Source organism: Marmota monax, unplaced genomic scaffold (assembly GCF_021218885.2).
Source record: "Marmota monax isolate L192 unplaced genomic scaffold, Marmota_monax_Labrador192_F-V1.1 WCK01_AAM20220418_F8-fsc01535, whole genome shotgun sequence".
In the NCBI taxonomy this organism is placed as follows: Eukaryota; Metazoa; Chordata; class Mammalia; order Rodentia; family Sciuridae; genus Marmota; species Marmota monax.
Genome location: NW_026694429.1, coordinates 7,196 through 31,606, shown reverse-complemented (window position 1 = coordinate 31,606; position 24,411 = coordinate 7,196). Strand labels below are relative to the sequence as shown.

Genomic DNA, 24,411 nt, shown 5'->3' with positions numbered 1-24,411 from the left:
AGAAGTTCTCAGAAACTATGAGAGAGAAGAGGGGCCTTCCAGTCAACAAAAACTTACCACAAGCACTTCAATCTTAAGCGTGAGCTTTTAAAAATCCAGTTAGCACAAGAAAAAAATAAAGTATTATTAGTGAATGTAGCATGTTTGGTTTGTTCTTTGAACCAAATCATAGATGTTTTAGGATATTGGAAAAAAATTATTGTCCCAATGATGTAGGTACCTTTCTTCCTTCTCTTGCTTCCAAATGGGCATCCAAACATGTCCGTGATATGGCCAGAACTGGGAAAGAAAGGGAAGCACACACTGTGGCCAGACTAGACGGCAGCCCCTCTGATATATGAGAATTTCTTTTTTACTAATATTATTTCTTAATTTTCCTCTAGGCCCTTTGTAGTCAACAACCCCCCGTGAAGTAACCTAGTCCCAGGCAACCAATGATCTTTCTTTCACTGTCGATTACTTTTGGCTTTCAATAAGCATTCAGCATTCATGTTGTTGTATATATTACTTCCATTTTCTTTTTCTTGCAGAGCAGCATTTTATTTTATAGATATTCATACTGTGTCCATTTTCCTACTGAAGGACATTTGAGTTGTTTTAAGTGTGGGGCTATTAAGAGTAAAGCTGTTATAAATATTCATGTACAGTATTTTGGGGGTCATGTGTTTTTATAATTCTCTTAGGAAAATTTCTGGTTTATACAGGCAGCGTGTATTAACTTGATGAGAATCTGCCATAAAACAGCATGGCTGTGTCCTTTTGCGTTCCTACCAGCAATACACGAGTTTCCGTTGCATTGTAATTTTGCCATATTTTGTGTTGTCTGTCTTTTTAAACTTTAGCCATTTTAGTAAATGTATAGTGGTATCTCATTGTTTTTCATTTGCATTTCCCTGGTGGCTAATGATGTTGAGCACCTTTTCATGAGCTTCTTGTTCATTTGTATCTTTTGTGAAGTATCCAAATCTCTCCACCCATTTTTCCTTAGGTATTTGTCTTCTTATCAAGTAATAGCAGTTCTTTATATATTTTGAATAAGTTCTTTATCAAATAAATGTAATGTGAATATTTTCTGGGACCAATTTTGTATCTCCACCAACTAGTACTACACCTGGCACATTGTAGCAGGTGGGCCAGGTCCAATGGAATATTAGAAATTACCAATGAGCAGGAAGTAGCATTTTTAGAACCAAGGCCACCAATTCGAAGTCCATTGTAGAGCATTTCTTGAATCTACACAGCCCCTCTTCACCCTCTCTCAAAATTCAAGGGGAGATGGTAAAAACTGCCCTGGAAACAATGGGTATTTGCCACTATATGCTGTGCATTTATTTGTTAATATCAATTCTGTAGTCAAAATACAAAGCCAAGTTGGGATGTCAGGTTTCTTAGGATGGGTCAGATCATGGATCCATTGGTGTTTATGCTTGCTTGCAGATTCGTTCTGAGACAATTGCCACTTATGCCCTCTGTGGGTTTGCCAACATTGGTTCCCTAGGAATAGTGATCGGTGGACTCAGTAAGTGAAAAGATATTCTTCTACAACAGATGTAACATAAACATACTTTGGAACTCCATCTCACATCTTATTCATGTCAGGAGAAAAGTTACTGTCGATAGTAGAAAATCCTCTGGGGTCTATTTTTTATCCCCATTCTACAAGATAGATTTCCTCTGTACACCCAAACTAACCTCAGAAACAATATCCTCAAACTTGCAGATGCTTCTCCCAACCCAAAGCAACACAGAAGTTTCACTTGTATACTAACACCAGTAAATTGACTGATTGATTTTTATTTTGTGGTGGATTGAACCCAGAGTTACTCTACCACTGAGCCATACCCCCAGCCCTTTAATTTTTTTGCTTAGAGACAGAACCTTGCTAAGTTGTCCAGGATGGTCTCAAAGTTGTTATCCTCCTGCATCAGCCTCCTGAGTAGCTAGGATTACAGGCGTGTACCATTATGTTTGGATTTATAATACCTCCCTGGAGAAGGATTCTGGGGACCAATCAAAGATTGGTGGGAAAATGCTGTGATTTATGAGTGATGTCTCCCACAGGCATGGAAATAGTCGGTCACAGTTCTGAGTCACCATGTCACACCATCTCATCAATCGATCCCTCCGTGCATCCCCTTTGATTTGCCATGCTCTCCATGCTCTCTGAGCCCTTTGGATAAAACTAAGGACTTGTTTCTTTCCAACTGACCTGAAACTCCAATATCAGAACACTTTTTAGAGGCTACAAATTTGGATTTCTAACCAGTAGAATCAGCATTAATCTCAAACAGCTCCTTTCATGTCTCCCAGCCTCTCTAGCTCCTAGCAGAAAGCGGGACGTCGTCGCTGGAGCAGTAAGATCTCTGATCTCAGGGACCGTTGCTTGCTTCATGACAGCCTGTGTCGCAGGTACTACATCCCATCCTTTGTTTCCTGGGTGCCCACGGAAGGCAGCCTTCAGGAAAGCAAGGTCTCCAATCCTTATATGCAGCATATGCTGCTGCAGAAAGCTAAGAGTCAGAGCTGCCATTAAGCATATTGTAAATTTAAATGTGTGGTGTGGAGGCGGCTGGGGAGAAGCTTAGAACAGAAGGAGCGTTCGGTGACTTCACTAATTATGAAAATAAATGGCACTCTGTTCCACTTCTAGGCATACTCTCTGGCACCCCCGAGGACATCAACTGCCATCACGTTTTAGAGAATGCCTTCAGCTCCAGTTTACCTGGCAATGCAACCACAGTGGTGTCTTGTTGCCAAAGTCTGTTGAGCAGGTATTGCAATTTTTGTTTTTAATGAAACTATTTTTCTTTTATTTTTATATTGTTATAGGTACACTGCAATTATACATGAGTAGAATTCATTGTTACATATTTGTACACACACACATTATAACAATATAATCTGGTCGATTTCACTCCCAATATCTTCCCTTCCCCTTTCCTCCTCCCTTCCACTCCTGTGCTAGTCTCCTTAGGTGTTGTACTCTTGATTATAACTTCTCTATACTTGCTTATTAATAGTCAAATCCAATCTTAAGACTTTGTCCACTTACTTTTATAACTCTTATTTTAACATAAGACTGAACATCAATTACATCAATGTTTCACTTTGACTTTTCTAGGAACTAAAATTCTCAGTAGTACTGCTCAAGTATTTAATATGTACCCAGCTATACATCTGTCACTTCATATGAATTTTGTCACTTACAACTTGCAATCACTGTATGTTGAGCACTATCACTTTTTTTTTTTTTTTGCATTTGATATAGCAGAGGCTTAGGGAGGTTATGTCCACTCAAGGAAAATTAGGCCAGCACAACCAAGATAATTCATGCCCATCTACCCAAAAAGCCCATGCTCCACCTGCTACTGCCTCCCTTCCAAGGGGATCAAGACTATCCATCTGACAACATGGTAATAGACTATAGTGGATAAGAGGACACCAGGGACCCATGCAGCCATCTCCACCTTCTATGGTTTCTTCTCACAAAATCAGTATCCCCACCATCCCAGCAGCTCTCTTTTATGTGCAGGTGCATTACAAAGATTGATTCTATCTCTGCTTCTTCTGGTAAATAGGAAAAATCCTTGAAGTCACACAGAATTTGAGAGCCAAAATTAATTCCCCCATGCCTGTCTGTAACTGTCTTTAACTCACCCTAACCAGAATGTGAGGGGGAAAAAATCAGCTTTCTGCCCTGTGCCTTGCTTTTTTTTTTTTTTTTTTTTTTTGCGGGGGTGGGGGGTGGGTGGGTGGTTTGCGGGTACCAGGGGTGCCTTAGCACTGAGCTATATCCCCAGCCCTTTCTATTTTTTATTTTGAGACAGGGTCTCACTAAGCTGTTGAGAGTCCCACTAAGTTGCTGAAGCTGGCTTTAAACTTATTCCTCCTGAGTTTCTGGAATGCAAGAAGGGTGCACCACAGTGCCACATTCCTGTGACATTTTTAATGTGTCACCTTCTGCTCACCCATTGTTTCTGCTGTACAAGGCTCAACTAACAGTTTCATTCTACTTTCCACCAGCATTACTGTCAAGGAGCCTGGTGAGGTCATCCCAGGAGGAAACTACAACCTGTACTTTGTGAAGGGCTGCTGCAAATTGTTGAATCCACCAACACTGAACTGCAGTTGGATCCCTGACACATTTTGAATTCCACCACTTCCCCATTGGAACTCTGAGTGAAGATGTTGAGCTATTGTCTACGGATTAATAAATTTAATCATGGAATCAAGTTTAATTGCAAGGAAAGAAGAAAAATTAAGAGTGAACCTTCCAGAGCTATAACATCTCCCTACTTCCCTTCCTTCCCCAACACACCTTCTCCACACTGTGACCTACTATGATGTCTCCAACTGAGGTATCATCTCCACTCTCAACAGTGTCTTCTAACCTTACATTTTTAAGGCATTTCATGACAATACAGGTTTAAACAGTAGCTCTCAACAACACGGCTGTGACTCAGCCATATCTTCTTAGATTAAATGGCCCCAGAGTGACTTGTTTTAAACACATCTCAGGTGACATCACTCTGCATTCACCCTAACTTCCCTGAAATAATTTGAACTTGAATTTCACCCAAAAGGAAGGCTGATCAGCAAACACCTACTGATTGGCTACCATCCAGAGGTCCTACCTAAATCCAAAGTTCTTCAGAAAAGCATGTAGACCATACCAGAATAAGGATTTAAATTCTGTAATCTTGGAGAGTTGTATCAATCAGTTTAAGTTAAGTTATACTGCAGTAACAAACAATCACAAAAAGTTGTAGCTAAATTTATCTTTCACTCATATTATGTTTGTAATGGTCAACTTTGGCTTAATCTATATTTTCTTAATTTCCAGGATGCAGGCTAAAGAAGCAGCCTTTGTGTGAGGCATGCTGGTATTAGAGAGGGAAAAGAAAGGTAGGGATAACATGATGGTTCTTAAAATTTCTGCTAGTGGAAGTGACACCATTCATTTGCCCTATATTCTATTACCCAGAAGATTTCCTATGGGAAATATAATGTCTGTGACCATAGAGGAATTATCCTATCAAAGAGAAGGATGGTAAGTATTTTACAAGAATAATATGATACTACAGAGTACATGATATCTATTCTTCCTTCAAGGAGTCAACTTGTTACAGGACATAATGGTAGGTCTATTCATGTGCAAATTTAGTAATATTCCTGGTGACAAGACTGGAAAGCAATCTTCATTCAAAAAAAGCCATATAAGGACTAATCAAGAAGAAAAATAAGTTCTTGTTCAGATCTAAACAACTTCATTCATATTTCCATTGACCAGAGAGATGTCAACATCGAACTTGCTAACTGGGTCTCAGAAAATGTCAGAGATGATGGTGCTTTCCTTTAATGACATGCTCATCACTGATGCTCTTAATATTCCAAAGAACACATTGTGTGAGAAAACACCAATGCCTCTGAGTCAAAAAGTGACTCACAGAGAAGAGACTCTGAATGTGACAAAGTTCTGATACCTTAAGCAATTTGTTTCTTTTTTTTTTTTTTTTCATCTGTTCATGCACAGGAGTTATTATTTTTTTAAAAGATCATGAGTAAACAGTTGTGTTGTTTTGCTGTTCTTTTGGTTTTGGTTTGTTAGACGTGAAGGAGTGATCTCAAAGGACTCTTTATCCTTGAAGTAAATATACCAAAATATTTCTAATTTTTTATTTGAATTCATTTTTCTTGGGATCCAATATGCCCTTTCATTCTTTACACTTTATTTTAGAAAAATATATTTGCATGTCTTTTTGGTTTCAGGCTTCATTATAGCATAGGACAATATGTCAAAACTGCCAATAATTCACATTTTGGTTCTCCTTTCTCAGTTATGGCTATGTAATGACAAAGGATCGAGTTTAAAAATTCATTGGCTATTAGAGAGCCTCAGGAATGAAATGGAATAGAAGAATCCAAAGAGTTAAAAAGAATTAGAAAATCTTTTGTCATTACTATTCTTTAAATATTTGTAACTCTCCTCTAAGCTTGTTTTTTTTTACATAATTGCTACTCTGCTTATTATTAAGTTTGTCTTTTCAAATTGTAAAGTTAGTCATCTTTAATAAAAAATGAAGATTGTATAAACATAGCTAAACATATTTCTCCCCACCCTGTTTACCTGGCTCTCTTACCAGTACCACACCCCCAGGCTGTCACTGTTAATTGAGTAGCTCACACACCTTTCTCCTTGCTTATACAAATGGTTTATTAGAATGCGGGGGATTTATTGTTGGTGAACAAATGGAATGAGTCTATTTACACATTACTTTAACTTCCTTCTTTTTAGTTGGCAATAAACATGGACATTCCTGCAAATTATTTATAATTCTAACTTTATCCTTCCCTTCTCCCTAGGGTGTCCAGATTTTTAATCCATGCAAATTTTTCCATATACTTTAAATCTATATTTTTTATGATGTCCAATGTAATGTAAGTGCTGTGTGAACAGCTGTTGTGATGTACTGATTAGGGAATAGTGACAAGGAAATTCTATACATGTTCCATACAGAATATTTTTAATCCGCAGTTGATTATATCTAAGGATACAGAACCCAAAGATACACACATCCTATTGGTTCTGTGTCTCTGGAGAATCCTGACAAATGCATACACCTCATATGGTATAAATTAAGTGTAATTATGTTGTAAACCACTTATTTAGAACAATGCCTTGTGTGTATAAATTATTGCCAATATGAAAGAGCAGTTATCATCTGAACTTGCCTGATCAGGAATCCACCCAGCAGAGGTGATTAATCAGCAATAATCAGAAGAACAGTAATCATAAATCCACACTCATGTTAAGAAAAACTCTTCACTACTCCTGTGGAAGGCCAAGTGGTAGCTGCTTCATGTTCTGTTGCATGTGAAACATTTCCCAATAAGCTGGCCTAACCCCCCGACTCCTGTGAAGGGAATTATCACAAATAATCCACAAGAAAATTGCAAGTAATTTTTAGCCCTGTACGGTTAGTAGTTAGCCTGCAGAAATTAATTCATTGCTTTGGCTTTTGGCCCAGTAGAAAAGCAAACCCCAATGCCAACATGGTTTTCCTGCATGGTAGCAAGTTAAAGTCCCATATCTAACCAGACAATCCAAAGGGACACCATGCCCCAAAGGACAACACGGATCCCTTGCCTTCAAACGCTCTCTGAACCTGCGCTTTTGTCTCCCTGCTGCTTCTCTCATTAAAGAACTAAATCAAAGCCTGACACCTGGTTACTATCTATTTGTAGGAGAGTTATAGTGCTAACACTCCTGAGGGAGCCATGCTGAGAACTTCAGATGCCAGCTTCTTAATCTGCAGCGGGAGATTCATGATGCACATTCTAAATGTTTGAAATCATGAGTTCTGTATGAGAGACGGCTGCCTCAGAAATGTGGTTGACACACATTTACCCACCATTTTTGGTATCATTGGCTTCTTAAGGAGATCTTTTTCCTTTAATCATCCTTCTCATGAAATTCCAATATTGTAATATCTGCTTATAAACTGTGCCTCTGGAGGGCCACACACTACGGTTACAGCTAATATTTTTCCATACCCCCTTGAAGACCCCATGTATTAAGACTTTTTTTTAAGTGATAAAAACCTAATAGATACAAAGGATGTCAAATATATCATAATAACCTGAAATAATATTGGTGTCCCCATGTTTTCTTGACAGAATAATATCATCCCCAAGGGGACCCTTTAAGCTCTACCCTATCTCCATTTGACCTTGGGAAAGTTACTTCCTCTCATAAAGCTGTTGTGGGGTGCATAAGAGGTAGAAACCCTTCAAATCAGGATGTCTTGAGGCTCTTTTTCTATATTAATTTTTTGCCTTTGTAAATAAAAAGTATTGCTAACTATAAATTGTTTGTTTTAATTGAATACTGTGAATCTTACAAATATGGAGCATGGAGCCAAGACTTCAGGATGCATCCCAAGCGCCCTGTCTCTGTGCATGAACTTCCCTGGATGTCCTCTATTGGGAGACCTCTGTCCCACAGTGAAACATGCTACAGAAGACTAGAAGACCTCCTACCATAAGGACACTTCTACCAAACCAACCTGCTGAAATAGCAGCAGTTGTGGCAGAGATGAAGGGACAGCTGCAGAGAAAAACTTCATAGAACTTAATGTCACTTAAAAATTAGGTGATTTTGTCTTCAAAATATAAAATGTTTTCTCACTCCTAATACATGAAGCCCCTGACCTCCCAAAGAACACAAAGCCCTGCCAGATTCAACTTCACACTGTGGAAACCCTATTAGGACAAAATTAAAGGTGTTTCCTTGGAGGATAAAGTTGCTGGCTTGGGAGCAGGAGGAAAAGACTGGAAAACAAACTCATAGTGTGGTGGCTGAAGAAGGAAAGAAGAATGCAGGCCAAGGTCTCTCTCCTTCCCCTCTCCCCGGGGTACTAGGGATTGAATCCAGGAGCACTTTACCACTGAGTCCCACATCCCTGGCCCTTTTATTTCTTATTTTGAGACAGGTCTTGCCAAGTTGCTGAGGCTGGCATTGAACTTGAGATCCTCCTGGCCAAGCCTCAGAGTTGCTGGGATGACCGGCCTGTGTCACTGTGCCTGTCCCCCCAGGATCTCCTTCTTATCCTCTTATCTCCCTGTTTAGTGAAGATGCTCTTTTCCTTACTAGAGATTCAAACCTAGAAGTCTGTACATAAAAGAACAACATTCAATAAATAAATAAATACTTAAATATTTTTAAAAGCAGAACAAAAAGAGAAAGAGAACAGGGAGGGACAGTTTTAAGCAAGCTGTGAATGATTATTATTCATGCCAGGAAATCATGAGAGTGACACCAGCAAAGTCATCTGGATGGTTGCACGATACTCAAAGCACTTGGGGAAAAGTGCTTTTTCTTGAAGTTTCAAATGAAAGCAAAAAATAGGAAAAAAAGAAGTCAGTCCGCCCAGTGCCTCAAACCAGGCTCATGTGGTTTCTTCCCACTTCCTCAGTCCTTCCCCCTCAAGTACCATCCCAAAGCTTTTATAATCCAGTTGAACACTCTACAGGATTCAAACCAATCTCATCACTTTAATGTAGGGAATCTTTAAGGTGGGAATCTTCTTGACTGCCTGCTAAGCTCACCAGTAATCTACATGCATTTCCAGGACAACCTGGCAATTGAAATTGAATCTCCTACAGTCAATGAGACAATGTCCCTCCAAAGTATGCACAAAAGAAAACATAGTGAGAGGAAAAACTACAACTACCATTTGGGTCAAATAAAATAAAGTTTTTCTGAAGTCCTAGGAAGAACACTAAGTCACCTCACGTCCCTAGTGCCAAGGTTGAGAAAGTCTGCTTTCTAAAGGCATAGTCCATATGGATGATCTGATTCTCCTCACCTGTGAGACCAGGTGGCCTGCCTCGCACAGGTAGCCTTCAGGTCAGGTGATGGAATTCTGCCAATTCTGAGAATATGTGACTCATAGCATTGTTGGCAGCTGGAATATCTCACAAAGATTAATCCTGCCCTAAACCAATGTACCAATGTCTTGACTTTTTCTAAAGTAGATCTCATTAAGCTGTCTTTTAAAACTTAACTAACTTATATCTGAAACCTTGAAATGACTTGTGAACTCTTGTAAATCACATAGGAAATAATCTCCTAGGATCACTTAATCATGAATAAGAATTAGTAACCGGTGGGGTATGAGGATGTTGACAACAGGAGAAGCTTTAAACTATGAATAAGAGTCAGGCAGGTGTACCCCTACAATCCCAGCAACTTGGGAGGTTGAGGCAGGAGGATTGCAAATTCAAGACCAGCCTCAGCTACTTATTAAGACTGTGTCTCAAAAATTTTTTTAAAAAGAATGGGGATTAACTCAGTAGTAATGTTTCTTGGGGTTCAATATCCAGCACTCCCCCCCCCAAAAAAAACTTCATGAATAAAATGATCACTCCTTACAGGACCAGTGCCACATTTGCTCATCTCTTAGCATCCATGGGATATTGGTTCTAGGCCCCTCCATGGACACCCAAATCCAAGGATGCTCAAGGCCTTTATATAAAATGGCAAAGTATTTTTATGTAACAAATTCACATCTTTCTGTATACTTTAAATCATTTCCAAACTACTTATAATACCTCCTGCAAAGCAAATGCTCTGTAAATAGCAGTTACATTATATTCTGTAGGGAATAATGACAAGAAAAAAAGTCTGTACGTGTTCAATACAAACTTGGTCACTGTAAACCTAACTGCAAGGTACATGTCAGCAGAACTGGCAATTCTGACCCATGGTGGTTGGGTTCATGGATATGGAGGGCTCACTATACACTTAATAATGTTTTGAAAGTCCAGAATTCCTCTCAGCTGATTGCCTTTCTTGTGCTCTCTTCTGCTATTGTTCTCCAGAACCTTATCAGAATCAGGACGGGCACAGAAACTATCTCCCAAACTGGTTTTGACCAATTTAGAACATACAATTTCCTTGATGCCCCAGGCCAAGCAATAAGAAGACAATAAAAGGTCAGACATCACTGACCTCCTTCAGGAGTGAGCCTAAACCCCTAAGGAAGTCCCCTCAGAGAAAGAGACTTGACAGGAAGAGTGCATGAAATAGTCTTGTCCTCTTCAAGTTCAGGCTAGGTAAACCACATGTAAGTGTGTGTGGGGGGGCAGAAAGATCAGTGTGTCCCTCCATGCTGTACAGCTCCACTGCCCTCCCTGGAGGGACTTAGGCAGAGCTTCTTCTGGAAGACACCCCTGCTGGATTCTCCAGTTCCCTCCCCTAAGCCTAGACATAACAGTCCTGTTTTGGTAACCTTGAGTCACTATTTACATTTTCTCATTTTGGACTGGTCAGTTCATCCACAGCAGCTGCAGGAATTACTCACTCCCATGCTACATATAAGAAACACTAAGCTAAAAAGTTGAGTGCCTTGCCCCAAGTTGTCATATGATAGGTGAATGTGAACACCAGAAGACAGCCCCCTTCCTCCTCGATGGCTGGGGAGATCACTCCAGGAATGTAAATTGTGATGGTGTCACAGGTTCCAAGGAAGTATTGAACCTTCTAAGAAACATTTTGATAATAACTTTCCTAAATATGCCAGTTAAGACATATTCCTCTATCCTATCTTCAGAAATAACGTAGCCAAAAAATAATTGCCTTTACAGGTTATTCAATTCTTAAATTTAAGATTATCTTATGTATGGAGAGAAATTATTATACCCATCTAATAAATGAGTAAACAGAGACCTGAAGAAGTGGTGTGTCAAATATCATTGCTGTGGTGTGGACTCAGAACCAGATCTATCTGAGTTCTAAAAGGAAAGTGACCACAACACTTGGAGCAACAAAGAGATCTTTATTGTGGTGGTGTCTGATTAACAAGGAAGGAAGAGAAAAAAAGAGGAAGAGAGAAGAAAGAGAGAGCAAGAGAGGGAGGCCTGGCAGGAGAGAGTTTTATAGCCAAAATCTAATGAGGTCTCTGGGTCTGCAAGCTGCCTTGTTGGCGTACAGTGATTGGATCATACAGTAGTTGCTAAGGGTGTCATCTTCTGCCTTCAGGCAGACAGGTCAGGGGTCAGATGTGTGCTTCCTTTGCACCAGACTGGTGGGGGTTGAATGTTCAGCCTTGAGTGGGCTTGAGTGTTCATTCTGAGGCAAACAAGTCATAAGAATCCAGACGTGTGAGGGTCCAGTGTTCAGCCCACATTGCACCTAACATTTGTTCTGCCTGCTCTGCAACTAACATTTCTCCCTTTTTGTTTTTCTAAGTGGCTTGGGGATGGTGTAATTCAAACTGGCTACTTGCTGCTGAGAGGGGGCGGTGTGGGGCCTACCTGGGAGAGAGAGGGGGAATGTTTGGGGAAAGGCTTGGGAATACCAGAGCAGCTAGAAATAACACACACTGGCTATGGACAGTTATCCAGGAAAGGGCAAAGTCCATAAAGGTTCCTTGAAGCCATAGGTTGAGCAGTGGAGATCCTTGGTATCAGCCATTGGTCCTGTGGTAAGGACTCTAGGAAATATCAGAGGTGGTTTGGTTGAACCCAGTAATGTTAAGGTGATGACCTGATTGCAGCCAGTGGAAGGGCAATCGCTTTGACCCATAAACTGAGAGTGGGTGATACCATCCTGGTGCTATATTGCTTGGATGTAGAAATGCCATCTACATACATACATACATACATACATCTCGCTTGAGCGAGATTAATGATTAGTATAAGAAGAAGAGGATTGGCAAGAAATTTTGTGATTGGTGGGTGTGGTGGAAGTCCAGAACTGGACATTTGGAACAAGTGCCTTTTTAAGGTGGGAGACATGGTACCAGGGATAGTGACCCAGAAGCTTGGCTGCCATTGGGGTAGTAAGTATGACTGTATGGGGTCCTGTCCAGCGAGGTTCTAACAATTGAGGTTGCAGTTCTTGAAGTAAGACTGAGTCACCCAGTTGAAGAGGATCCAATTCAGTTTGTGGTTGCACTGGAATTTAGACAATGAGTGGCGCAGGAAGGCACCAGATTGCATGTTCCCCTAGGAGTTTGTGTAGAAGTGTGATAGGGCAAATAGGATACAAGGGGAGGAGGAGTGATTGGAAAGCTTTGGTTGGTTAAGAAAGTGCACCCATAGAGTTGCTCAAAGGGGCCTGAGTGAGCTCTAGGGGCTGCCCAAATTCCAGTGAGGGTCAATGTCAGCAGATTGGGCCAGGAGAGCCTGAGTTTAAGAGCAAGTTTAGTGAGGTGATCCTTGAGAATGCTGTTAGCTCTCTCAACCTTACCCTAGGATTGGAGTCCGTAGGGGATGTGGAGCCTCCAGGTGATGTTGAGGCCTTTGGAGAATAATTGAACAACCTGAGAAGTGAAGGCTTGACCATCATCTGACTGGATGGAGGTGGAAAGTCCAAACCTGGGAATGATCTGCTCAATGAGGATGGAGGCGACAGTGTCAGCACTTTCCCTGGAGGTAGGGAAGGCTTCTATACAACCTGAAAAAGTATCAATGAAAGTAAGTAGGTAGAGAAGTTTTTGTGCCTAGGCATGTGAGTGAAGTCGATCTGTCAGTCTTCACCTGGCTGGTAGCTCCTCATCTGATGCGTGAGAAGTTTAGGTTTCATGCTTCCTTGTGGGGATACAGTACAGCAGACAGAACATGTGGAGAGGACCTGCTAGAGAGTAGTTCTCATTCCTGGGAAGTGAAAGAGGGGTTGTAAAAATTGGAAAAGGGGTCAGGGAGAGTTTTAAATGGGGGCAGAGTCTCTGGAGCTGGAGGAGTTGGTCATGAGTCATAGGTCTTCATCTTGGGTATCAGGGATTGGTAGTCTTGAAGGAGTAATTGAATGACTGACTGGTTGGTGAATTTGTGTATCTGATCTTGCAGGAACTTCTGTAGACAATTTAACAAACATGGTCCTATTAGGAGAAACATAAAGAGAACTAATAGGGGTCCTGCAAGGGGGAGGAGCCAAGGTCATACATGAGTGAACATTCCCCATGGAGACTGTTGGCCTAGTTGCTGTCTCCTCTTTTCTAGCTTTTCTTGTCCTTCATTACCCCCACAAAAGACTGTGTTTTGGTTTAACTATTTTGGGTAGGTGTTTAAGATCAAGCTGGTCAAAATGGACTTTGTTTCTATCTATTGTTAAGAGTAGGCTGAGTTCTCATAAGGGTCACTCATCTGGGACTTGAGAGCAGCTTCTTAGTTCTGCTAGTGCCATTTGCACTAGGATGGGTCCAGGACTTACTTGACCATGTGGCTTCCCTTAAAAGCATCAGGGATGTCTCCTTTCTCCAATGACCTTCCTATTCACAGCAAGTGCACTGATTGGCTTTTTATTCTCCGGTGTTCTCATTACTCTCCCTGATTGGGAGATTATGTGGCCCAGAGTTGCAAAGCTCTTTAGAGAAGTTCCTTGTTTATCTGATTGCAGCCAGATTCAGAGGGTAAGAGCCAAATATTGGTTTTATTGGCCCTTTTAATTTAATTTTAATTTTAAGTCTTGATCTTAAGCATCTAGCAAGTCAGTCTCACCCATCTTAAATTAAGAGTACTGGGCTTTAACTAAAGTCTGGCCTACCTTGGAGTCATTCTGACATGTAGTAAGATGGGAGGCAAAGCCTTATCTCAGGTAAGGTGGGGCTCTTTTTAAATCTGAGGTAAAGTGTTCTAGTATTGAAGCTGATCTTTGTTTTTTAAATATCATTTTATGAAGTTTACATATACTGCTGCTCGAGGTAACATGAATATTAGCTAACACAATATAATATTATATTTAAATTGTACCCCAGTGTATAGAACTTATATAATCTTATTGATAAAAGGTCCAGTTATAGAACATTAAATGATATAAACAAATCTCCAATATGTTATTCTTATAAGCCTAAAATTACCATGCAACCTTTTGGAGAATACCAGCTTGATATAATTCTCTTTTGAAGCTTCTACCTTAAAGACTTATATACCTGGAAAATATGAACGCATTTAATATACAAAGAAGAGCAATAGCACCACAATTACATCGATGTTTTTATATTAATCAAGTTTAGCTCTTAAAGAAATAACATATTACAATATTACAAAATAACAGTTGTTTTTTAGCCACAGTTGTATAATCCTTAATTCCTTCAAGATTATTTACACAAAATCTTCCGTATATAACCAATTTACACAGACCTTCTTTATCACCTACTAAAACCCTCTTATTTACTTAATCACACAGACTCTCTTATTCCAGAAACACTTTTTTTCCCTTCTATTAAATCCATACCTAGAACCTTCTGATTTCTCTTTTTGATCTGGTAACCCCTTCTTTATTCACATTTTGACATAATCCGTGTAAATTTCTGAATTTAGGCAAATTATTCCATTTTAATAAGAAATATTTTGTTATTTACAGTACACAGTTAATCACATCTGTTTACCATTTCATGAAAACATAAACAGGTTTAAGTATATAGAATTATAATGTTGTAGGGATGGACAAGGCAAGGCACCACAGATAGCACTGAAGATGGGGAAACAATTTTAACTGGCTGCAGCCAGGCTCAGGGTCACAGCTTCGGCTGCAATCAATCAATCAATCTCCTGAATCCCAAGTTCAGGTAGTTTTGGAAATTTATACCCAGCATGTAAGAGGAGGGACTCAGAAGTTCACAGTCTGCAGAAGATCACATAAAAGCAGTTTTTTTTTTTTTCACTGTTCTGGGCAATTTAACCCTTCAAGGACACCTGAGAAGGGGAGAGCTTTTTTTTCTCTTTCTTTCCTCCCCCTGCCAGCAGTTACCATGGAGCCCAACAGGTAACTTCTCTTATCTTAGAAATGGAGACACCTCTATGAATCCTCAGCTCAAGGCCAGAGGGCTTGTTTACATATTTTTGTGAAAAACTAGGGAGGAGGTGTCTAGCATCTGGAGTTCTGATTTTTCCAGGCAAGTGGCCAAGTAAAACCAAGCAACACAAAAAGAGGAAGCTTATCTACATTAAATTTTGTTGTAGAGACTCTTTTGCTGATAGTCCTAAAATCAGCCTTGGTGAAGATTTCTGGAGAAGGTCAGTTAAGACTTTTCTGTGGGCCTGGGGGTGGGGGGAGACAGGAAGGTGGGGCTGAGAGCAGCTCAGGTAGACTTTAGAATGAGGAAGGAGATGTAAAAAAATAATGGGAAAGGGGTTTGGGACTTTCCCTAGCAAGGAAAACTTGAGCAGTAGAATAGATAGACCAGTGGGGAGTACAGGAGCGAACATCCCAAAAAGCCTGTAAGGGACTTTAAATTCTTAGTAACCTTGTTTTCAGTGATAACAAAGCAACTTTAAAGGCTATTTTCACCAGATATAAGATAGGGGTCTGAGGGCCCTCCTCAGCTCATTTGAGCTTTGGGTTAGCCAGTAAGGGGGCCTGGTGGGACCAGGTGTTGTCACAGACAGGAGAAGAGAGGAGTGAGTGGATGGGGGATTCCTTTAGTACCTGTTACCTCACACAAGGGGACAACAGTTTGGGGAAAGGTGGTGGTGTTTTTGATCTAGTAATTGGAAGGGAGAAAGCATGTTATTGAGGCAGGGGTGATGGTGGAGGGGCTGGGGCAGAAGGTTAAGGGTGAGGACCTATTTGAGCCAGGCAATAGAGTGGAGGTTCATCAGCAGGGTCCAAAGTAGTGGATGAGTCCAGAAGAAGAGAAGGTTGGGGGGTCAGTGGTTGGGGGGGTTGGTTTGCAAGCTAGAAGAATGTGTAGATGTTTTCAAGAGGTGCAGAGAGCAGGATTGGATCAGAGCAAGAAGAAAGCTTGGATATAGGGGATGTTTATCCATTTTTTCGAATGCTCGGAGTAGTTGTAGAGACCCCTTAGAATGGAGGGATCCAGAGATCCAAAAGGAGGTCATTTGCTTTGGTTGTCTAGGGGATAATTAGGCCAATCCTAGGTGCTATATTTAATCAATTTGTGGGGTTTGATGTCCGGTGTCAAGGAGAATGTCTTGAGGTTGTCTAAGAGACATTGTAAGGGAGAGTCAGCAGGCATAGAGGATGTATTGCCATCTTGCAAACATTATATAGGGATAGGAGGGAGCTGATTTATTGTCAAAAGGAGCATCCCCGCTAGAGCCAAAAATCAGGCACTGCCTAGTGGCAGGTTCGAGCTGCAGAGATTAGTCATCACCAAATCCTGATAGTTGAGGCTTCCATACTGGACAGGACCAGGGCCATGGGAGACCTTGGCCAAGGCTTTTTGGGACTCCTCCTGGAGAGGCTGGAGACTCCCAGGGCCGGAGAAGGAGAATGGAAGGGGAGGGTAAGCATATCCCTAGCAGCTGAGTCTTAAAGGTGAGAAGACTTTATGAGGGACACCGAGATCATGAAGGTCTAGGTGGGATGTGATTTTCCTCTCTGTTATGTGTTCTTGAAAGTTAACAGTCCTTTGAAGATGATGTATGAGGTCTATGCCAGGGAAGAGGAAGGGAAGGAATTTTGAACCCAAGAGTCAAATCTGCCCAAGGAGGGAGTCCATGGGGACCATCATGGACTTGAAGGCTTTGATGGGGTCTTTTCCTCCCCACAGGTGGGCGAAGAGGTCAAATCCTCCTGACACCACCATTGGGTTTAGGACTCCAGAAAGGGGAAACTCACCAATCGAAGGTCGGTGGTGGATGTAGTTCTGGAGGTCAAGAAAATGGGTTCAGGTCATCTGGTGACTGGCACGTCTGAAGGAAGAAGGACCCAAAAGTGGGTTTTCACCCTCTTCCTGGGTTACAGTACTGGATGAAAGGAAAGTGACCACGACACTTAGAGAGACCAAGAGATCTTTATTGCGGTGGTGTCTGATTAACAAGGAAAGAAGAGAAAAAAGAGACAGAGGGAGAGAGAGAATAAAGAGAGAGAAAGAGAGGGGGGGCCCGGCAGGAGAGAGTTTTTATAGCCAAAATTAATGGGGTCTTATTGGCGTACAGTGATTGGATCATACAGTAGTTGCTAAGGGTGTCATCTTCTGCCTTCTGGCAGAGGGGTCAGGGATCAGATGTGGGTTTCCTTTACACCAAAGAGGTGGGTGTCCAGTGTTCAGCCTTGAGTGGGGTTGAGTGTTCAGCCTTGACGCAAACAAGCCATCAGGAAACAGATGGGTGAGGGTCAAGTGTTCAGCCCACCCTTTAGCTAACATTTGTTCAGCCTGCTCAGCAACTAACAAGTCCAGAGCTCAGATGACCTGCGCACTGTACTGCTGCCTATTATTTTTGCAATTGAGACATAACATTTATACACTCCACAAGTTTTCACATGTCACCACCACCTAGATCAAGGACAGGACATGCCATTGCTCCAGAAGTCCCCTGGGGCTTCCTCGTAGGTACATCCTCACCTGTCTCCTGTACTTTTTTTCGCCCTTCAGCAGACTGCAAAGTATTTAACCAGGCGTAAGTAAAATCGCCTGTAATGATCACTTGCTCAAGGAACCCACACAGGGATGCCTCTGTCGGATCTCGTGGTCACAATGAGGGACATATCTGACTGATCAAGTAACAAATGTTAGCTGGGTGCTGTGGCCCATGCCTGTAATCCCAGCAACTCCAGAGGCTAAGGCAGAGGATTGCAAGTTGTAGGCCAGCCTGGGCAACTTAGTGAGACTCTGTCTCAAAAAATGAAAAGAGCTGGGAATGTAGTTCATTGGTAGAGTGCCCCTGGGTTCAATCCTCACTACCAAATAAAAGGAACAAATATTTATTTCTCAGTGCTAGGTACTGTGCCAAGTGCCAGGTAAGCAGCAATGGCAAAGCCAGCTTTCAAGTCACTGAGAGTTCAAAGATGAGTTGATATTAGACAACTACACGGATGTATAAGGGGTACATCATTAGTAAGCAGCATGTGACAGAGTAGGAGATGTTTTGAAAGATACTGGGGGAAAGGTCAAGGATGCTGTTCCTGGGGAAGTGACAAATGCTGAGGCTGGAAAGGCCAGTGGTCAGCATTTTCCAGGGAGAGGAGGAAAAGTCCTTGGGCAGAAAGAGTGAAAATGCAAAGGCCCTTAACCAAGCACAGTGGTATATGCCTATAGTCCAGTGACTCTGGAGGCTGAGGTAAGAAGATCACAGTTTGAGGCCAATCTCAGAAAGTTAGCATGGCTCTAAGCAACTTTGCAAGAACATATGTAAAAATAAAAAAATTAAAAGGGCTGGGGATGGGCTCAGTGCTAAAGCAACCATGGGTTCAATTCCCATTAAGAAAGAAAGAGAGAGAGAAAGAGAGAGAGAGAGAGAGAGAGAGAGAGAGAGAGAGAGAGAGAGAGAGAGAGAGAGAGAGAGAAAGGAAGGAAGTGCAAAGGGCCCTAGGAGAAGAGACTGAGAAAGGTGCTCACTCAGTATGAGGCTGAACTTCCTTAAAAGCAAGGAAAACTTTGAAGGGCCTTACAGGGAATTGGGATTAGTGACATATCCTAGGAATCCCAAGAAACATCAAGGGGGAAACTAGGGAATGTGGGGGGCAGCATGTGAGGCAATGTCAGCAAAATGTCACTGAGACCTGCTTGTAACCCAGGGGTGAAATGACCTAAGCAAATTCAAGGTTACATATGTGGCTCACAATCATAGATTTTTATTTACAGATACCACTCTGTGGGCAGAGACCAAAGAAAGAATTTGTTCTTAGGGATTTTTTTTTTATTTTTCCCATACAGGCAATTTATAAGCGATTGAACCCTGAGGTGATTTAACATTAAGCCACATCCCCAGGAATTTTTTTCTTTAATTTTGAGACAGGGTCTTACTAAAATGCTGAGGCTGGCCTCAAACTTGTGATCCTCCTGCCTCAGCTTCCTGAGTCCTTGGGATTACAGATGTGCATCAGCAAACCAGTCCTATTGGAGATTATTTATTGTGAACGATTTCTCAAAGCACATCTAAAAAAGTGTCCACACATCTTTATAATGATATTTACCATCATATTATTTAGCTTACAATGCTATTGCTGGTTAATATTTAACCACTGGGTCTCTCCAAACAAGTCCATATGTGCTATACACATACACACACATATACCTAAGATTATTGTAAACTTTCTAATATAAAGATGTATAGCACTCAATTTATATAAAACAATAAAATGAAGTATACAAAGTCTTCACTATACTTTCCATGTTGTTAACTGACTCATTTATGGACTTTTTCCAAACCCTTCTCCACAACCAATCTGTGGTTTCAATTCTACCCTGTGGTAAACAGTATTTATAGTCTAGTTCATGAGATTCCTAAAAAAAATAGCAACCCATCTAGGAGAATCTGGAATCTGTAAAAAGCAGTTCTCAATTATATTCTGCTATAAAACCAATGTGATCCTGCAATCTGTACACGTGGAAAAATAAGAATTCATACCCCATTTGAATCAAATGTATGATATATCAAGATCATTGTAAAGTTTTGAGCAACTAATAATAAATTTTTTTTAAAAAAGCAGTTCTCAAAAGCCCTTAGACCTGGCTCCAGGTAACTCTCTTGGTGGCAGAGAGGGAAGCAGGGCTGGGAGAAGTAGCAAGAATTAGAGTGGGCTCTGGAATGCAGGGATAGTCAAAGTGGAGCTCCGAGACCAGAGTTCTCAGGTGCCCAAATGAACAGATCCTCAGTAAAAAGTACAGGAGAGAAAGAACAAGAGCAGGAAAGAGAGGAGAGAAATAAGAGAATGGGAAGAGGAGGAGGAGAAGGAGGAGGGAAGGGAAGGAGGGAGGGAGGAAAGAATTCAGCCACTCTCCCCATAAAATAGGGATAATCACTTTGCATGAGATTGTAGAAGGGATTAAATGTGAGTTCCATGTATATCATATAATATTAAATATATTTAATATTATAAATCCTTTCCCTATCCCAAAGAAAAAGGGCTTTGCTCTAAGGGCATTTAGGGACTCACCTAAGAATTTTAAGGAGGAGTAATGATATTAGTTTTGTTTAGGAAAAATCATTGATTGGAGGGGAGGACTTATCTTTTGTGTGTGTGTGTGTGTGTGTGTCTGTCTGTCTGTACATGCTGGGGATTGAACCCAAAGCGTTACACCACTGAACTACACACCCAGGCCCCTAGAAAAATAATCTTTTCAGCCATGTGGAGGTTCAGGAAGGGAGGGGAAGAGGGCAGGCTTGAGGCCCAGGAAAGAGGTAGTCATGGTCAAGGTGAGAGATAATGAGATCAGGGTACTGAAATGGAAAATGGCATGCACATTTGAGAAGAAATTAGGAGGGAGTCTGAACAGGCTTGAGGGACTCTGAGTTAGCCTTGATGCTTGCCTTTCCTTCTCAGCCCACCTCTACTGCTACAGTGGGTACCTCTCCCTACCACATGTACCTGCTCTCTAGCCCCCAACCCAGGCTGCTCCCAGCACTCAGCACTGCTGGGTTCCCGGGTTCTTGAACTGACAGGATTGGCTCTAAGTTTCTCCACTTCCAGCACTAACCCATATCTACAGAACAGCCAGAATGTTACTTACAAATCACAAATCAAATCACATCCACTCCATCTTAAAATCCTCTAGTAGCTTCCTATCACATTGAATGAAATAAAGTGCTTTAACCTGGCTTTCCCAGTTTTCTCTTGCTGCATTACTAATTTCCCCTCCCGCGCTGCTCCAGTCTTTCAGTTTTTCAGCACTCAGCTCAGGCCCACTCTAGAGAGTCTGCCTATATCTAAAATGTCCTGAACCTGCTCTGCCACTTACCCCCGCCCCCCTCACTCCATCCTTCTTCCTTCCCCTGCCCCCTCCATATTTGCAAATGTGGGAAATAATCATGCACCATCTTGAAAAGTTGAACCACATTAATTTCTTTTCTAAATATATACCCTAAGAATTCTTGTACCTGTTCTCCAAAAATATATTCCTTTGGGGTTCTGAGGTGTTTTTGTTTTGTTTTGTTTTGTTTGTGGTACTGGGGACTGAACTCAGGGATGCTTTACCACTTAGCTACATCCCCAGCCCTTTTGATTTTTTACTTTGAGACAGATTCTCACTAAGTAGGACTGGCCTCAAACTTGTGATCTTCCTGCCTCAAAAAGGAAGGGACTACAGGCACATGCTATTCACCCAGTCAAAAACATTCAAAGAAGTTCTTAGCAGCATTGTTCCTGGTATAAAGAACTGAACCCATTCAAAAGTCCATCAACAGAAGACTGCAAACTAACTGGTAAGTGGACACAATTGAATAATACCCAGCAATAAAAATAACTGGATGATAGCTACGAGCCTCAACATGGAAGAATTGGATCTGGGAAGTGATGTTGAGGAGAAAAAAAAAAAAAACAAAGCAAAGTAACAATTTTCAGATGAATACATGCAGTTATGATACCATTTCTACAAACTTCAAAAACAAGCAAAACAAAGAATGTATACATACATATATATCAAATCTATAAAGGAAAGCAGAGATAATTTCCTAGCTAATTTAAGACAAGGATTCTATTAAGGTTGGCACCATAATACCTGCAGGCAGCTACTTACAAGTGCTGGTGCACACATGGAGTAAATGCCTTGGAGAGCTCTCCCAGCCTTTCACTGATCTTGAAGATCAAAAAGCCAGGATGGTGGTACATCTCTGAAATCCCAGTGACTCAGGAGGCTGAGGCAGGAGGATCACAAGTTCAAGGTTGGTCTTAGCAACTTAGTAAGACCTTCTCTCAAAATTAAAAATAATAAAAGGGCTGAGTATATAGCTCAGTGGTAAAGCACCCCTAGGTTCAATCCCCAGTGCAAGAAGAAGGAAAGGAAGGAAGGAAGGAGAAAGAAAGGAAGGAAGCCCCTCCCAGATCCAGTTTCAGTAAACAATACTGGGCATTACTGGATTAACAAAGTCTGTCATCTCCGGGCAACCGAATTGCAGCACCTTGCCAGTACTAGTAGCATTTTAATCTATAAATTGGGACTGTATTTCAACACAACTTCATAGTGAAGAACTCTTTAATCAGATGTTAGAGAACCCCTTCCCAAGGGAACCCACCCCCCATCCCCCCACCATGCACCATAGATGTGTCTCCTTCTTCATTGCTTTGTGACTTCACTTTAGAACCAAGATGAACGGAGTGTTTGGGCAATCTTTTGCTTTCCTTTATTTCTTTCACAATTTTTATTAAAATACCCTTTGTTGGAGGGTGAGAATAACTTGGAAATTCAAAGTAGAAGCATGTAGCACCCTGAGTACCATTCACTCTACCCCATAGTTACTATGCCCCTACTATGCATAGGAGGCTATTCCAGGAACTGTAGAGAGCTTAAAGACAAAATGAAATTGCCCTGTTTTCTCAAGAAGTTCATCACCCAGTGGAAATATCAGAAGTATAACAAATAACAATGGTACAAGACACACATGACCAAAACCATTCATGAAAGGGTTAGGAGCTTGGCTTATTGCCATTTGTAATCTTGGGCACATACCTAACTTTTCTGGGCCTCACTTTTCTCATGTGAAAAATGGACTAAAAGCAATATTTGTACCATACCATTAATAAGAATAAATGAAACACTTATAAACAGTAGTCTGTGGGACCTGGTAGATCATAGGCTCTTACTAAGTGAACCATTTTTGTGAATACAAGGTATTATGGGAATATACTAAAGGGATCAATTCAGTATATCCTGTACCTTAAGGACAAATAAGTTTTACAAAACTGCAGACAGGTAAAGGCAATAATTTGAAGACAGCACAGAGGTGAGTTAAGAGTAGTCCAATTGCCAGGTACAATGGCACACACCTGTAGTCCAAGCTACTTGGGAGGCAAGACAATCACTTCAGCTCAAGACCAGCCTGGTCAACAGACTGAGAAACTGTCTCTCAGAGGGTGGAAGGGTGGGGAGTGGATTCCAAAGCTCTTGAAAATTATTTGCCTTTTTGCTGCAATAGCAGTAAATAATCAGGGAGGATGTGCTTAGGAATTCAAGTCTGACTCCATAGATAAGGCATTAACTCCTGGATCAGCCAGAGAGCTCAGCCACTGGTCTCTTCTGATTAAGGTTGAGAATTCTCTTTTCCCAATGTCATCTTTTCCCTTTGACTCTTTATCCCTTGTTTTTTAAATCAGAGCAGTCTCTAGGGCTCCATGTTCCTAGGCACATGATAGTAACCAGGCTCCAATTAGAGACCATTTTGCACGTTTACATTTTAGTCCAATAAATCTGACACCTTCTTGCACTATGACATAATAAATAAATCTCTGCCACCTTGTTTTTCCAGCCACATAAATTCTATTTTGCTTCCTCCTTGAGTGACAGAGGTTAAGAAAATATAATAAAATTATACCTTAGTTATACTGTCAGAATGAAGTTTTCCTGCAGCATTTATCAGGCCTACAGGAGTGGATGAGAACAAATATGGGAAAGCCACATTTATAATCATGCATTAAATTTATTATTCATAAGAAACAGATGTACTGTAATAAATTAAAATAAATTCTTTTCTGAAAAGGATAAGACCTAACTGGAACCCACCAGGAATGCCAAGTTTAAAGCTGAGGGTGACATGGATCAAAATAAAGATAAATGAGGGCTACTAGGGGACAATAAAGATCTGACATCACATTTAACAAGGCCCGACAGGGCCAGTATTTAGAATTGATTAGGTTTTCTTAAGCTAATCAAAATCAGAAGGTGGCCCTAGAAGTACATCTACTGAGAAGAAATGGGTTCAGTTAGTTTTCCACAACAGCAGAGCAACATTTTTAAAATGTACATCAAGGTGCAGCTCAGTGGTAGAGTGCTTGCCTAGCATGTGCAAGGCCCTGTGTTCTGTTCCATCCCAGCACAGCAAAAACAAAACAACATGAAAGTGCAATCATGCCACACTCTGCAGGGCCCTCCACAGTCTTGACCTCCTTCTCTGCCTGCTCCCTGCAGCTCCTCCACCCTGACCAACCTGCAGCTCTTCCTACACCTTCCTGATCCTGCCTTAGGGTGTTTTTAATAGCTTTTCCCCAGTGACTTGTCAACCATA

The 24,411-nt window shown here is 41.2% G+C and overlaps 1 protein-coding gene and 2 long non-coding RNA genes across 7 annotated transcripts in view; 2 read left to right on the top strand and 1 right to left on the bottom strand.

Annotated features, from left to right (window-relative positions):
• The window catches only part of LOC124109662 (solute carrier family 28 member 3), a gene marked incomplete at its 5' end in the record, with an annotated part of 33,286 nt that extends 25,418 nt beyond the window's left edge, over window positions 1-7,868 (top strand). The window contains 4 exon segments of the mRNA XM_046468326.2: window positions 1,438-1,519; window positions 2,311-2,409; window positions 2,651-2,771; window positions 4,024-7,868. Of these exon segments, the coding sequence (XP_046324282.1) occupies window positions 1,438-1,519; window positions 2,311-2,409; window positions 2,651-2,771; window positions 4,024-4,150 (429 nt within the window).
• The window catches only part of LOC124109663 (uncharacterized), a 34,429-nt gene extending 17,064 nt beyond the window's left edge, over window positions 1-17,365 (bottom strand). For 2 of the 5 annotated variants that reach the window (XR_009224266.1, XR_009224264.1), the window contains exons 1-2: window positions 13,045-17,083; window positions 12,755-12,961 (exon numbers count right to left, since the gene is read on the bottom strand). This is a non-coding gene — a long non-coding RNA (uncharacterized LOC124109663). The other 3 variants (XR_006857062.2, XR_009224265.1, XR_009224263.1) reach the window with 3 other exon arrangements.
• Window positions 15,017-21,826, top strand: LOC131423182 (uncharacterized). The gene is made up of 2 exons (XR_009224267.1): window positions 15,017-15,522; window positions 21,435-21,826. It is a non-coding gene; the product is annotated as an uncharacterized LOC131423182 (long non-coding RNA).
• The last annotated feature ends 2,585 nt before the right edge of the window (window positions 21,827-24,411 follow it).